The sequence below is a fragment of the Agelaius tricolor genome, unplaced genomic scaffold (genome assembly GCF_023055355.1).
Source record: "Agelaius tricolor isolate 1412-34295 unplaced genomic scaffold, bAgeTri1.0.p SCAF_11, whole genome shotgun sequence".
Taxonomy (NCBI): Eukaryota; Metazoa; Chordata; class Aves; order Passeriformes; family Icteridae; genus Agelaius; species Agelaius tricolor.
In genome coordinates, this window is record NW_027269271.1 from 415,892 (window position 1) to 432,288 (window position 16,397).

The following is a 16,397-nucleotide window of genomic DNA, read 5'->3' on the forward strand; positions in this document are numbered from 1 at the left end:
TGATAGAGGTTTCTTTGACCTGAAAGTCCCCTGTATTTTGAAATAAAAAAGCTGAAAACTCCAGTGGCTTGGTGAAATGTTGTGAATGGAGCACTTCATTTTTAAAACCCACATTTATGAAAACAGAGTTTCTGTGGTTCTCTGATACGGTTGCATCACACTTTGCAGGATGTTTGTAGAAAATGTGGAAATTAACTCAAGACTTCTTCTTCCACTAGCAAAATGTACCTAATTAGAACTATTGAAGGCAAAAGCCTTTACTGTAGTTCTAGATGCTGCTAGCACATGTCAAGTGAGAGGTGGACTGATAAAGGCTTAAGTTGGCTTAATTTGCAGTGTCCCTCTCATACTTCTGTTTTTCTTTTTTAATTTCTTTGCATCTGGCTTTCTTTCTTAAAAAATGTCACAGATTGCTATTGCTACTTTATGGACTACCAGGCACCACAAATTCTCAAGCACCACTCAAGGCTCCTTTTCTGCTAAATGGAGGCAGAAATGCTCTTCTCAATTTTCCCCACCTATCCCGAACACCTACCATTGCATGGACTGGATTTCTTTCCAGAGGTGCCTTTCCTTCTGTAAGTTTTAAAAGGAGCCCAGACAACTCTGTGAGAGAGCTAAACCTGGAAAAAATTAATCTCACCCTGAGTGGGGAGATGAAAGGCTTTTATTTGCTCGAGCTCTTATGTTCTAAATGTGGTGGAGAGCAAGTAGTGATAGAAGAAAAGTAAAGGAAGAGAGACAGGCCCAGCCTGAAAGCAATAGCCTGATGTCTTCTGAGTGGCAGGCAAGCAAGCATCCCCACATTTTTATCCTCCCAAAGCTGACCTTTCCCTCTCTTATCTAATCTGGTGCCTGTGATCTTGCTAATTCAACTGCTGTGGCAGACAGATGGTGTCAGGAGATGGACAAGGAGTGTGGTGCTCATGCACCAGTTCACACCTCTTTTTATCCATTCTCAGGCTTCAGAGCAGGATCCAAGCAAACTATTGTCACACAAGAAAGCTTTTTTGTGGAAACTGCTGTTTTCTACCAGCTGTACAATGGACAAGTGCAGGTGGCTTGTGTGATGGCTTGTACAGCACTGTAGTACTCTCACACTGTTCAAAACTGGATGATTTATTTTCTTCCCTAGCTACACGAGCAGATCCCAGGACTTTCTAAGGGTACAGACCAGTGAATCATTCACATGGTTTATCAGCACCAGAAAGGAGGGTTCCTGTTGTCCATGCCAGTTCCTTGGCTGTGAGTACTCAGGTCTCTCTTTGGGCCATTTTATTTTATTATCTTGGTGGGAAAACAGCCTGAGGAGCTGAGGGCACTTTCAGGAGAATCTGACCATTGCCAGAGGCTGGCAAGGAAGGAAAAGGGACCCTCCTGTTTTAGGTGGTCATGGGGATCAGATTGCTTAGGCTATGCCCAGCCATTCTGAAGGGCACTTCAGGTAGCTCCAGGGTGATTAATGAAGAATCCTCAATGTCAGGCATCCTTTTTGCTTCCAAGTAAGAGTTAGTCCTGTACCTTATATATGCTTTTAAGACCATTTTCCATCAGATTGTTTTCTTGTTTTGGTTTGAGGGGTTCTTTTTAGGGGAAAATGCTGATTTTTTATAGTACTGTTTCACTTATTAAATGATCTCTGCTTCTAAAAACTGATTTATGCGTTCCTCAGCAAGACTAGAAATTCAAACAGAGCAGATGTTTGGCAAAAAATCTGGACTCAGAATTGAGATTTAGAAGTGAAACCTAGAAGTGAAACTTAGCTACAAATGTGAAAAGAAGGAAGCTCATTGGGCTGGGCTAAATACAAACCAATAGGCAAAAAAAATAAAGGGAGCTTCATCTTCATACTCTCTTAACTGAGATTATTACTAACAGAGGCAATAACTTCTTTAACATTATTATATTGAATATCTCTTTAATTAGAAGAAGCTATTAATAGTTGATGAATCCTTAGCCATACAGATGGCCTGGGATCTGCAGAATGAGAAACATCTTTCCAACAAGCAGCTGTAATGTAATACACATTGCACAGCTTAAAATGCTGCCATCGAATTTGAATTCAGCCCACTGCATCCTGATATTCAAACCATGTTGTCTGTGCACCAGCATTTTGAGGGAAACAGAAGGCAGTTTGGCTTTGGAGCCCCAGCCATGGCCTGAGTGTGCCAGACCACTGTGCAACCATGGCAGCCCAGGAACTCTGCCTGCCCCCGCTGCCAGGATGTGCAGAGACCCAGCTTTGAGATCAAGTCATTGCAGAGCTCTGAGTAAAGCTGGGGGGTTCAGGCAAAAATGCAACTGACTGGTGACTGAGAAGAGTGTTTATTTCTGTGTTTTCTCCATGTGTTTCTTTCCTTATGTCCCGTGTTGCTCTGTTCTTGGGGGCTTGGCAGCGGCATTTGCATTGTGGGTGATTATATTTATTAAAAGGTATTCTTTTATTCAGCTTTGGCATGATTTGCAAGGAAGGAGAAACTGCTTTCAGCAGTGAAATCAGAGGACCCAGTTCTTCAGGTTCCATAGAAAGGTGCTTTCAAAGCTGCTTTACCCAGAAGGTACTGGCAATGCAAATGAGATCTGTATTTTTAAACCAGGTCAAAGGCAGTTTAGTAAAAGTACTGCCTCTGTTTATAAAACAGCTTTCTGCCTGTGACCATCAGCATGGTGACCTAAAACATCATTTCTTGCTACTGCTTGGGAAGTGATTACCTCCATCTCATTGGAGTTAACTTCATAGAGGTTTAGAGAGAGATTCAGGTACCCTGAGCATATGAGGCTAAAGGATGGGGGGAGGAGGAGATCCCCAGAAACTTAGCTCACAGTCAGTTGCTTTTTCCAAGAATTTGAGGGACAGCAAACACTTCTAACCCAGACTTTCCAGTCCTCTGATGTATTTCTGTGTAATTGATGCAACTTCCACAATTAGGAAAGATTTGTTGCTAATTTCCTGTACATCTGCTGTGCTCTCAGAAGCAGCATCTCTCTGGCTGCAGATGTGAATCAAGCTGCCACTGTCTGCTCTTGGGCAGTAACATGGGTTAACCCCATCCAGTAAATAAGAACCATGCAGCCCACTTGTTCATGCCCTGTCTCCCCACCAGTGGGGAGGAGAATTGGAGAAAAAAAATGTACACCTTGTAAAATAAAAACAGTTTAATAATTAAAATAAAATAAATATTATTATAAAAGTGGTAACAACTATAATGGAAAGGAGAGAGAGGAGAGAAGCAAATGATGCACAGTATAGTTGCTCACCACCTGCTGACTGATGCCCAGCCTGTCCCAAGAAGCAATCCTGGCCAGTTCTCCCCAGTTTGTGTACTGCACACAACATTGTGTGGTGTGGAATGTGCCTTTGTCCAGTTTGGGTCAGCTGTCGAGGCTCCCAGCAGTGCACCTGCTCACTGGCAGAGCATGCCAGAGCCAGAAGTCCTTGATTTGGGGTAAACTCTCAGCAACAGCCAAAAAATTGGTGTGTTATCAACATGAATTCAAAACAGCCACTGTGCCAGCTGCTAAGAAGAAAAATAAGTCTCTCCTAGTTGAAACCAGGACAGGCACTCAAGGGCAAGCAGCAGCAAGCTGGGGCTGTCCCAGCAGGGAGAGGAGAGAGGAGCACCCTGAGTTTGGCTCCCAGTGTGTTTGATCTGAGTTTAATTTAGACTTAATTTATTCTCTCTTGGCATTAGCCTTGCTTTCAATTTGTTTGTTTACCCCTCCCAGTGAATATATTTCCAGCAAGTTGACAACAATCACAGATCAGTGGATGGATCAGGAAAGGGAGAAAGTCACAATGACTGTGAGATGTAAGCTGCAGTCATCATTTTGTTCCCTCAAACCAGATCTGAATCCAGTACCTGATATCCTGACTGCAAAGGAAATGTATGTTCTCTGTGCAGACAGTAAAACATATTTTAAGGTAAATCCCAGGTGTTCAACTCAAGAATGCATCTGTGTGTGCTCAGATTTTGGGCTAATGAACAGTTGGGTCCTGTTGTGCCAAATGTGTCTATTGTGCACACTTTTTAGAATAATTAACAGCTTCTGTAAAATGAAGTTTTGCAGTCTAGTAGTATTTTTACTTGAAGCTTTAAATGTATATTCACCTGTACACCAGTAATATATATAACATTTTTCTTTGTATGGGAACATGCTTGGATCCACTTAATAAAAGGTGCCCTTCAGATTGAATCCTGCATCTTGTGTCCAAATTCTGACACTCTCAGCTTCCTTAGCTGAGCTGTCTGAGATGCCCAGTATGCTGCAAGTGCTCTACTTCTTGGCTTGCAGCTGTCTTGCATAGTGTGGAGCTTGAATGGGAGGTTTAAATACTTTCTGGTGCTGCAGAAGGCGAGAAGACAGTAATTTCACATTAGGGCTGGCTCTTGTGCCATATATGTTGTAGGACTGAACACACTGTGATCAAATTAATTGCCTTGATTTAAAAAAAAAAAGAAGTCTTGACTCTACTTAGCAGTTGTTTCTGATTAGGATTTTAAAGTTCTTTTGAATCCCCAGCTGCCTGCATGTGTGGGCATTTTTGCACTTTAGGAAAGCATCCTTTCTCCTGCCTTGAAATGAAATTGTTCTGCCAGAAGAGCATTCAGTCACAGGCTGTGTGATCTTTCCTGAGCTTGTGTAGCTATTCCTGAATGTTTCTCATGTGTCTTTAACCCTGATTGCTGTCTTTGATAGCTTTATAACCCTGATTGCTATCAACATCTTTCTCACACAGTCTTTTCATGAGAGGTCAGCAAGTCAGGGAAAAGGCAAGGTAGAAGTATGTTCTTGACAGACTTGAAAATTTGAGCCCAGGTCCTTATGGATGCTGGAAATATTGCTTAGAGGAGCACTCCGGTCCAGCCTCCTGTGTGGAAGAAGGCTGTTGCTGACAGTGAGTAGGCTGTGGCATTGTCAAGTGGACTCTGAAGAGCTCTCAGGATGATCTCACCACAAAGTGAGATCAAAGTGTTCTAGTACTTCACTGTCCTTTGAAGTCAGCTGGAAGAGAAAGCAGAGGACAGCTGTATTAGCAAATGGATTTGGAACTGCAGTGTTACGTTGAGCCAGCATTTGGAGAAAGCCTGGCATCAATTTCTCTTTAACCATGCAGCTTCTGTTTCATGGGAATGGGATCTGAGGAGATCCCCTCTAAAGAGTGTACCCATGGAACTGCACTGGTTTCGTGCACTGGCTACCTCTGTGCTTGTGTGGCTGGGCTGCAAAAGGCAGAATAGCAGAAAAGCCGTGTTTGCTGATAGGAGCATTCTCCTCTATGGTTGGGGTTGTGTGTGCTTTTTGGGGCAGTCTCCAGCAGAGCAGCAATTCTGGGAATCCAGGATTTGTCTTCTGTAGAAGACCTGAGGTCATGCTGACAAGTATAGAAACTTTCAGTTAGTGTTTTGTGAGAGAAGCAGAGAATCTGGACTATATCCTTTTTGGTTTTACTGGACTGGATTCACATGCCCTATCTAAATTACATGTTTTTGCAATTACAGATTGCAGTTGCAAAACTAACAGCCTGCAGATGCTATGCAAAAGCAGAGCTCTGCTGCAGTGAATTATAGAAGGAGGAGTATTTCTTTTTATGGATAATAGTAATAAAACAATTAATTCCTTTTGGGTCTTACAAGTTTGTAAAATCTGCAAAGACAGTTGAGAGACACAGCTGGGATTTACAGATGAACTGCATTTCTGTGCTTCTGTAGCCTCTGGGAAGGACAGAAAATGGCAGAGAAACATAATTTTCAGATAATTAGAAGCAAACATTTGTAATTTTATGATGCTGGTTAGATTGAGAGAGCCTTTAGAAGAAAACCTGATCCTTATCAAACATAATGGAGAAACTTTCCCACCAGTACAAGCTGGGATTCTTTTTCCTTCTCTGAGGCACAGAAGTCATACCTTTTCCACTTTGTTTTGAAATGCAGATAATTTCCACAAATAACACACCCAGAAATTACCAAAGCATTTTCAAGAATGCTTTAGAACCTTCCTATACAATTTTAACCAAAACTGTTCACTTAGACATAGAATTCTGTCCCTCACATCCTCTTACTTTGCGTTTAAGATTTTTTTTTTTTTTAATCTGCTGCCAAACCAAAATTACATCACAGCAAATGCATGCATTGTTCTTTACTTTTGGCCCTGCAGAGCAGTCCTGCAGGCAAGTTTAATTGTCAGGATTTCTGTCCAGTCTCTGTCCTGTGCCCTCCGTGGTAACATGGCCTTTTTCCTTCCTATTCAAATCAAAAAGGACAAAACTACAAGGAAAAACACATTTATCAGAGAAATAAAGTCCAAATGGGGTTCCTTCACCTCATTCTCCCTTGCAGTTGGACTGACACTCGTGTGCTCCATTCAAGCTTCTGCAAACTATGGTTTCCTGGGGCATTCCCTATTCACAGAGCAAGGATGATGGTATGTTGTGCTTCTTTTTTTGGATGTCTTGCAAGTCAAAATTGATACTGAAATAGCTTAGATAGAAATGAGGCAGGTTCATCTCGGGTAATTCCAGAATGAGGGATTTGCAGAGGAACAGAAGCTTGAGAGAGCTGGTAATTTTGCTGCTCTGGTGTCACTTTAACAGGGTGAAGATAGGTGTTTCAGTAGGACAGGTTGATGAGCTTGTCTTTGGAAGCATGCTCGTGTTCTGCTTCCTGGAGGAGGGAGACATGGTGCCTTCCCAGAGGCCCACGGGGTAGAGTCTATAGATACCTGATTACCAGCATATTTCAGTGTTATCTTAAGACATAATTCCTCCTCTTTGGCCTTGTATGTTGAACAAAGGGATTATAAACCATGAAAATAGAAAAACTGAACAATATGTCAGTATTTTTCACCTCTATACACCTGCTTTACGGCTGCCTTTTGTGCACCTCCACAGTGCTTTGCATGTTTGTGAACCCAGCAGGTCTCTGTTATCCTTAGTAGTCTCCATAACCTTTCAGGTTCTTAATCCAGGAGAGATCGTTTGCTACTGGTTCTCCTTTACACAGAGAAAACTCTCCAAAGCTGAGCCCTGCTCATGGACAAGCAGCAGTGCTGCCTTTGGATGGAGGGGGAAACTCCTCTGAAGGAAGCTGTGACAGGGTGAATTTTCCATTCCTCTGAGGTCTCTGGGATTTTCACAAGGCCCTCTGACTCACAGTGAGGTGCTTTCCAGGTGGCTTGCTTTTGGAGTCCAGCCCATATCACATCTGGCAGTAGCACAATTTACAATAAAAGGCACTAAAGACTTCTGCATTAAAAGGTCTCTCATGTGGGAGCTAAACTGGATAGCAACTCCTTCTTCTGCCAGGACAGTGACTACAAGTTGTTCCAAAGTGCAGTTAGGTTTTATTTATGAAAATTTTTCTGGGAATGGCAGAAAGGTGTAATCTTACACTAGAGGACATTTTATTGACTGTGGGATTGAGCTATTTCTGGTAAAACACTTAAATTAAAAATCATATCTCATCACTTCATTCCATCACTGTGTGCAAAGAATAGGCTGTAAAAACCACCTGTGCACAGAAATACAGGGATTGAAATGGCACTGGGGTGAAAAGGAACAATTCTGGCAAAAATGAAAGCAGAAAAACAATCTCTATTCCCATTACTTTTTGAAGCTTTCTTGTTCTGGGACAATCTTCTCCCCATCCATTAAAACCTAGAAAAGTAGTTAGATGCTATGATTAGGGGTTGAATTCTCAATTACAAACTCTCTTCTTTAAATGTGCTGCAAACTCAAACTGTGTTAATGTGTGCTGGCTAACATCAAGGTTAACATAGGTAGAACTGGGACAACTTCAAATTAAATTAAATGGCATTGTTAAACTCAAAGTGGTAAAGCTGCTCTCGGGATGTGCTGCCAAGAGTTGCTGCAGAGAGGCTGATACCTTGTGAAATTTTATTGTGGGGTTTCTGTGGGTTCCTTGCAGTCATTATCCCATTTTTCACCTGCTTCCATACTCTTCATGTCATGGATTCCACATAAGGATCCATGATGAGGTAAGTAAATCTCCTTGGATTTCTAAGGTCTACCTTTAAAAACAAACTCAGAAACCAACCAAACAAAAAAACTCAACAGATCAACTTTAAAAACAAGCCAGCTTTACTAAATTATGGTATGATGAGCTAGAGTGGTGGCTATGAGTCACAGTTTGTGCAGAGGTTTTAACTGGCTTCCTCTCTTTTTTTTTTTTCTTTTCTATTCTCAAAAACATCCCTATGCTTTTCAGATATAAGGGTCAGAAATGTTTCCATAGGCACTTTCCCCTCTGCATTTCTGCCCAGTTTAACATCCACTGACGGTGAAGACAGTGTTTCAGGAACTTCTGGCATATTCAGATGGACCAGTGCTGCATCTAGCATGGTGTAACCTCAGGGCACTGGATGGTTGCCATCTCCCAAATGAATCAATAATGAAAATATACAGCCATTTCCTCTACAAATTTCTAAACTTTCATACATGTCCTTTTTGAAATGCATGAGGAAACCAGAAATGCCAAGGCCTGACTCCCATTTACATCCTGCTCTGTGCTTTGCACTGTTGGGAGCTGCTGGGGTAGATGAGGATGAGCCTCTTGGCTCTGAGTGCACATTGGTGAGTTCTCTTCCCTGGGGAAGCCTCCTTCCATGTTTGGAGAGCTGCTGACATCCAGCCCTGCATTTCTGAGAATGGAGTTCTCAGGTACCATTTCTTGGCCAGGAGTTGTGTGCCAAAGGCTGGGATGCTGCTCAGGGCCAGGTCATTGGCCTGTGTAGGAGAACAGGACAGACACATCACATCTCTGGTAACAGCAAAAACCTGGAAAAAATGATCCTGAAATTTTAAAGAAGTGTCAGATCTGTAGTTTGTGAAAAAAGCTGGCTCAGGGGCTCTGCCAGCCCAGGGGTTTAAGAAGTCTAGCTCCTTGGAGTGTTGGTACTATGAATCAGTCTCTGAAGTGGCATGCAGTATTGGGCCTGGGAGAGCATATTTTTGTTGCACATTCTTTGTACTGTCAAAAGCATACCTGTAAAGAGGGTCCAGTGTCATGACAGACTCAAAATCTCTGAGATGTTCAGAAAAAATAGGGTCAAAAGACAGTGCATGGATTTGATGCACAATTTTGGTATGATCAAAAAAGCACTTGTTTTCTGTCACTCACTAGGTGTGGTCAGATAGTGAACAGATATGATTTTAAGCTGTCAGGAGGTGTTGAAAACTGCCAAAAGTTGTGCCATTAAAGAAAAACAGCCCCTCCATGGGATGTGGAGAGCTCCTCTGATGCCTTGTGAAGGCTGAGCCAGAACAGAGGCTGGACAGAGTTAAACAATAAAGCAGGGATTTATTAAAGGCCTCAATGGATCCACCTTGGGCAGCACAAGAGCCCAGCCAGGGCTGCACCCAAGATGAACCAAAATGGTCACAAAATGCACAAACAGTCATGGGGTCTCTCAGTTTGATCAGTTCTGCTCCATTTGCATCTTGCAGTTCATTGTCCAATTCCAGCTTTACGGTTAGCAGTCCCCTCCTCCTTGTTTTTCTCTCTTCAGTCTATGTTGTTTGTGCTCTTGGGCCTGAGATTTGGGTGGTTCTCCTTGGTCCCAAGCTAGGGAAAGAATTGTTTTGTCTAGCTACTCTGTGAAGAGAGGAAGCTCAGAACTACACACTAAAGCAGCACAGAATATGAAAAATATAAAAGCTAAAACCTGAGGCATCAGCTCAGCCTGGGTCGGCAGCGGCTGTAATGTGGTCCTGGAATCACAGCAGGAAGATTCAAGCTGGAAGAGGTTGAGGCACACAATTCCCTGGGAGATTTCTTAGTCATAAATGGAGATGAAAAAATGTCCAGCTCCAGTGTTTGTTTGCTGTAAGAAGCCTTGGGAAGCTGCTGGACAGAGTGACAGAGTGCCCTTTGGCACGCCTGGCTCCTCTTGCCCCCTCTACTCTGTCAACTGCCTTTGTTGCAACATTCTAGCACAGAGCAGGTCTCCAAGGCCGTGGTAAATCAAGGCAAATTACCAGAATAGCACATTAAAGTTTTCCTTTGGTATTTTAATCCAGTCTCCTCTGAGCTTTTATTGCTGTAAAGCAACAAATGTCACTTTGTTTTTGCAAAAGGTTTGTCAGAGATGAAGCTCTTAATGAAGAGCAGGGCTCACTGGGACATCTTGACAAAGTCTTTGTGGGAAGTGGGGCGGGGGCTGTGTTCCTGGAGCCTTGGCTCCCACATGGATCACATCTGTACTTTGCAGGGTACATGCTCCACAAGCCCCCTGGAGGGGCCCGAGCCTCGGCAGCAGCATGACCAGCAGTGTTCGCACAGGCAGATGTGCTAAATATGCTCTAACAAAGCACATCTCAATCAAGAGTCCTTAATTAAGACCTCAGAAAAGCCTTTTGAAAAATACTTATCCATACCTAAGCACAACCACTAAGAAGGTAAGAAAAATCTAGGGAAATTGATTTGACAGAGAGAAACCCCTGGGACAGGAGGAAGGACAGCTCATGCTGAGAGTGCAGCGCCTTGCAGGGCTGGAAGTCCTCTCCTTTGTGTCCTGTGTCACGTGAGCTTCCCTGAAATGGCTGCCCCACTTCTCCAAACAGTCCCTGGAATATTTTCCTCTGTCGTGGGCATACTGCGAGGGTTAATTCCTGTGTGTTTCTGTCTCACAATGAAGTAGGAATGGAGGAGGTGCAGGACTGCTCCCTGGGAGGTGCTGTGGCTGATGGGATATGCATTGCAAAAGCCAAAACAAGCACTATTGCCAGTTCTGTTAATTTAAAAGCCAAGAGTCCGGATTAGAGGTGATGGTAGTTTAAGAAACAAAATTAAATCAAAAAAAACCATGCCTAGCATTTTTTTCCTCTGTTTAATGAAGCTTCATGGTATGCAGTGATGATGTTTTGTTTACATCCTTAAAACTATGAGAGTTAAAACCAATTTTTTAACAAAAAAAGAAAATTAAACCTAAAACGTCTCCATATTTTCATGCATCTAGGTAGGAGCGACTTTGGGTACCAAACCACATCTCATAGACTGAGGCTGAAGCTGCAGGAGCAGCAGTATTTTTGGAATATTCTAGCACAGTGGGACAGGATTTCCATTGCCATTTGGCTGTAGGGTTAGAGATGCATGAAGCTCTAAAGCTTTATCCCTGCTGGAGCCCTGATAACACTGATCTGATACACAAGAAACCTCAGAATCCTTATTGCAGTCCCATGTGTTGTTGAGACTTAACTGAATTAAGGTAATGTGTTTGTGGCTGGATTTTTAGTATCTGTATCTGTATCTATCTGTCCATCTGTATCACAGAACTGCAGAGATGATCAAAAGAAAAATGAGAATGCTGAAGCAAGGATCTCATTTGAAATATTCTTTCCAGGCTGATATTTTTCCAGTCATTCTGCCAGCAGTCTCAGGTCTGCTTAGTCTGTTTAAACTGTCGTCTAAGTGCAGCTCCTGCTCCAAGCCAAAGCCATCTGTTGTTGGGTAATAGTTCTGATTTATTCTGCCTCTGGTTGACACTCATGCTCCTGAGCCAGATGCTGACTTGCAAATTTTGCTTTTATTAATTTTCAGTTTTATACCATGTGTTAACATCACAAACAATATTTTAATTTAGGTTTGTTTTGGGGGTTTTTTGTCTACTGTTTAATATTAGGGATGAGTGGGACAGCCCCTTCTGGGATGCAATTCAGCGTCCTTCAGAATGGCACACGATATTTTAGAAATGCATTCAAACAGTGCTTCTAAATGTCTGATATCTTCCAAATCACTAATCTGTACACTCGTTTCTGTGGCATAGAATTAATTTTGTTTTGCTTTCAAAGAAAAGGTTTGGACTGCTTGAAGACTTCTGGGCTTTAGAATGCTGTGGGTGGCTAACTAAGGTCAGAATATCTGATATTCTACAGCATACCCTTTGACTTCAGTGAAGAATGAGGGTAGTTAGGTAACTTTGCAAGTTTGCACTGGTGCAAAATGCATATGAAAGATAAAGATGATTTGAGAGATGGATACATTTCACCAATTCCAGATTTATAAAATGTCTCTTTGTAGATGGGCAGCTTCCAGACAATGGGTGCATCTTGCACATTAGCTCCTGTTGGCAGTCTGGGTTTAGAGCTTTTTGTTTGTCTGTTTTCTCCAGAGTTGCTGTTGAATCACTGGGAGGTTATGCAGCAACTCCAAAACAGGTTTGAATGCAACTGTAAAATCCTTGTGGTAGCTCTCAATACAATTTATACACACAGTAAATAAAGGTGCCATTATAAGGCAGCATAGATTAATGCACCAGTCTTCAGATAGGTTAGCAAAAAGCAGTTGCTATTTGTAATGACTCTCAGGTGATCATCTGTGCAGTACTTGTGGTTTGGTAGGTAGTGATGGACTCTCAGAAGCATTGAAAAAGGAAAAAATCAAACAGTATAAGCATTTTTTAAAGTCTGCTAAAAATAGTCATCAAATTGTGGCAAGGGCATTGTTACAAAATGTAATTTAATGGACATCTTATCTTAGGCCTGTTCCTTTGGGAACATTGAATTTCAAGAAGAGTTTTTATGTAAGGTTCATTGTCTTAGTGAATGTTTTCTTAATCTTAAGTGGTTCAAAAGTGAAATGGGAATTACATACGTGATCTGAGAATTATACCAGAGTGGTTTTATAGTTTTGGTTACCAAGATGTTTTTTGCAGACATTTATTTAAGTAATGTTTTCTTCTCATGGTCAGTCATTTAGTGTTTTGGGGGAGGGAAATTTTTGATGGGAAAAAAAGAGAAAGAAAGTGATATTTCTGCAATGTATCTACAGAATATCTTGACATATTTGACACCTAACTTTGTGTGTAACTCAGTTCCCCAAATCTTGCATATAACACTGTAGTGTTTATATTTTAAAATGGCAAAATTACAGTTACCCTGACATTAATAAATTAATGTATCCTGAAGGAAGTCTAATTCAGTTTGCCAAAAAGATAACCTTGCCCAAAAGTATGAGATGTTTGTATGGGAAAAGCATGGGAAAGCATGAAAGGAGAGCATCGAACTGGCTTAATAATATGGGAGATGCCTGGACCGCAGCTTTTAAGTTCCATTGATAAGGGAAGAACCATATTTTTCCAGGCTGCAAGTTGAGCAGCTTGAGTTCAGCAACAGCACAAGAGCCCTGGAGAAAGGCTGTGTTTCTCCCTGCAGGCCAGGTCTGTATCCAGGGCAGGTCTGTTTCCTGCAGAGGCAGCTTCCACTGTCAGAGCCAGGGCAGTTTCTGCTGCCTTACAGCAGCACCCAGGAAAGATCAGATACTAAAGCACAACTTCACCATCCAACTTCCCTGGAAGATGTTGTCAGCAGAGCTTGTGTTTCACACCCCAGTCCAGCTCTGAGCAGTGCAGTCCTGCTGCACAAGGCATGTGGTGTAGGAGCTTCACAGAGCAAGATGACTTATATAGAAAGTAAACAGCTGTGCAAGTAAAAGCTTCAATTCAGCAAGGTCCTTAAACATATGTTTAAATATCATTGAAGTCAAGTTAAATTACTTTAATCATATACATAAGCACTCTGTTGAATGAGGGCTTAATAGTAGTTTGCATCTCTTTCAACATGATCAAGGCTTTTTCATATTTGCTGCGTGCAATAGGGATTTCTTCTTGGTTACACAGCATGAGCAATTGCTGTGACTTTTGGAAGACTCTCTCAACAATATGAATTTTCTGAGCTGTTGTAAACAGTACAGTGTGGAATGCCAGTAAGAGAGAATGGAAAGTCATTTTCCCAGCTCTCTGCTTTGAGAGTAAATTTAACACATCTTTTCTGCTGTTTTCCAGGACCACCTGCTACTGCCAGCCACCACACATAACAAGACCAGGAGACCAAAGATGTCTATAGTGCTGCCAGCTGTAAACATCAATGGTAAGTGCAAAAGAAGTAAGGGAACGATAAGAGAACAGTTTCAAAGAGATGTGACTGACTCATACATGAAAAGCAAACTTAGGCCAAATGTCTGTCATTACAGCTTTGCAAAAGAAGTCAAACTGATCATTACTGGGGTTTAGTTGCCAGGGTCCCCGCTGGAGCTGGAGTACTGGCAAATCTCCCATGCTTGGTCACCCAGACTTTGAGGAGAGGTGGGGACTTGGCCAGCAGTTGTGCATTGTGGCTCCTTCAAGGACGGGGAGGGTGCCATCCAGTCCTGGTGATTTGTACCCAGCTGATTAAGGGTTACATGAATGGGATTTAACCTCTCTAACTTGATGGCTCACAGAGCCCATGGAGACTGTCCTCATCTCCTCGTTTGGGTTCCTCCCACGCTTGCTTAGCAGGGCAAATTCCTTGGCCTTGCTGGTTTATTAGGATGCTGACTGCCTTCCCTGGCCCTCCTCAGCTGTTTACCACGCTGTTATACAACACTCAGTGTGAGTGGGACCTCTCAGCACTGCCTGGTCAGGATTAATAATCATCATGTTATGGTGCTGCAGGACAGCAGAGAAAACAGCTTTGCGCTGGGGCACGGGCTTATTAGTGCACAGAAATGTTCTGGGTCAGCATTTCAGTCCCACACGAGAGACAGGACATGACCTACTCAAATATATCATGAATTCAGATGGTGAGGAATTGCCAGGGTGGGACATGCTTGGGACACAGGGTCACTGCCACACTCATCAAAGGCATTGAGAAACCTGGAGCAGTGTAAACTTTACTTTTTGAACAACTGTGCACATAATGCTTTTTTAAAACATCTGTCTTTTACAGTACATGTGAATCATAAGCCCAAATGTTATTGTTAAATCCCAGCATGCTGAAAACATTATCTGCTGATGCGAATTTCCATAAACTAAGAAAAAAAGAATCAGTTCAGGCTTTCAGCATTTTAATAATTGCACTTTCCCATGCAGTACAGCCGAGTGTGATAATCTGTACAGCTATCCTAGGGGAATTTTTATTAGATGTATCAAAATTATTTTTGGCATTTATCTGCCTGAAACTCCCTTTTTATGTCTGTTACAAAAATCCTTTTCTGGCTGACCTGCCCACATGCGAGTGGGCACTTTATCACTGAAGTACAAACGCTATTTCTAAATTACAAATTATTTCTTCTTAACATTTTACTGAGTCCTGTTTTTACTTGAAATAATTTTTCATTTGCTGGAGTAAATATAATTTGGAAAATACGCATCAGAATCCAGTGACAAATCTTATCCATAAATAATGAAACATTGTGAAATTATATTTTCATCAGTTCTTCGGGATTTTTTCTTTGGAACATCAGCATAATCCAGGAAATAAAAAAAACGTCCAGGGATTTGGGCAGAGATGTCGAAACAGATGAGACACAAGAATAGCATTAAGTAAACAACAGCATCAAACATGGGTTCCTCTGTGACACCCGCCAGGTGTTGGGAAAAAAGTTACAAGACAAACAAGAGCCAGTAGGTAACTTGGCTTGATTTTCAGTTTGACTATTGATAACCATAGGAAATGATTCCCTAAAATGTTCTGTCTGGAGAAGAACCCATTTCTATCCTTTGAGAAAATTGCTTCTCCACCCTTTTCTGCCTCTGTGGGGACTGGAGTTGATCTGCACAAGCATCTGGGACTTAGCTGACAGCAGAGCTTTCCTCCCAGCTGTCTGCTGTTCTTTTAAGCCCACCTTAATTCTTTGTGCACCTGCAGAGAGTTGGCTGCTGGAAAAGGACGAGTCTCCTTTGGAGAAATTGGCAAAACTTGCAGTGTAAGAACTTGTCCCCTGTTACCTTGTGCCTCAGCCAGATCTCTGTGCAAGAGGGGAAACCTTTTCTACTGCCACTTCCTTGCCCTTCTTTTTCACTGCCACAACCCTGGCAGAGGAGATGACAGGAATAAAATGAAGGGGTCTTTGTTTTGAAGTTTTTTCAGAACTTCATCACTTGCTTGTGATCACTTGCATTGTGTACTAAAGTTTACCCATGACACTGTTTCCAAAGATGAAATACTTGACAGGGCAGTTGAGAACCAACCCTTTGAACTACTTGGACAGTCTTTTCCCAGCAGACAGTCACCCTTTTCTGGTCACACTTAGATTGTTCTGGTGCCTTCTGAGGCCCACTAGAGACTGCCTTTAGCTGGCTTGAGCCATTCCCACCACTGGCTGCAGGGACAGAGAACAGGTATGGACAATGAGTACAGAGTGGAATGAGTTGTCCACTGCTGTCCTACATGGCTCTGCAAGACTAATCTGGCAGTTTCCACAAGTGTACAAAGCAGAGTCAAGGTTACAGCTTGAAGAATTTTCTGGGAGGAAGGTGGCAGTCCTTGTGCTGTGAGGTAGTGACAAAATGTCAAGAGACAATCTTGTAATTGATTTGAACATGCACGTGTGTGCAGTCAGTAAGATCAAAGTTTAAAAGGAGATCTTGTTGATCTTGTACAAGGCAATAGCAGTATGTTA

The 16,397-nt window shown here is 42.2% G+C and overlaps 1 protein-coding gene across 3 annotated transcripts in view; it reads left to right on the plus strand.

The window, feature by feature from the left end:
• The window catches only part of ATF6 (activating transcription factor 6), a 75,567-nt gene that overhangs the window by 43,706 nt on the left and 15,464 nt on the right, over positions 1-16,397 (plus strand). For all 3 annotated transcript variants that reach the window (XM_071435671.1, XM_071435670.1, XM_071435672.1), the window contains one exon: positions 13,798-13,882. In XM_071435671.1, the coding sequence (XP_071291772.1) occupies positions 13,798-13,882 (85 nt within the window). The remainder of the gene's footprint in view (positions 1-13,797; positions 13,883-16,397) is intronic.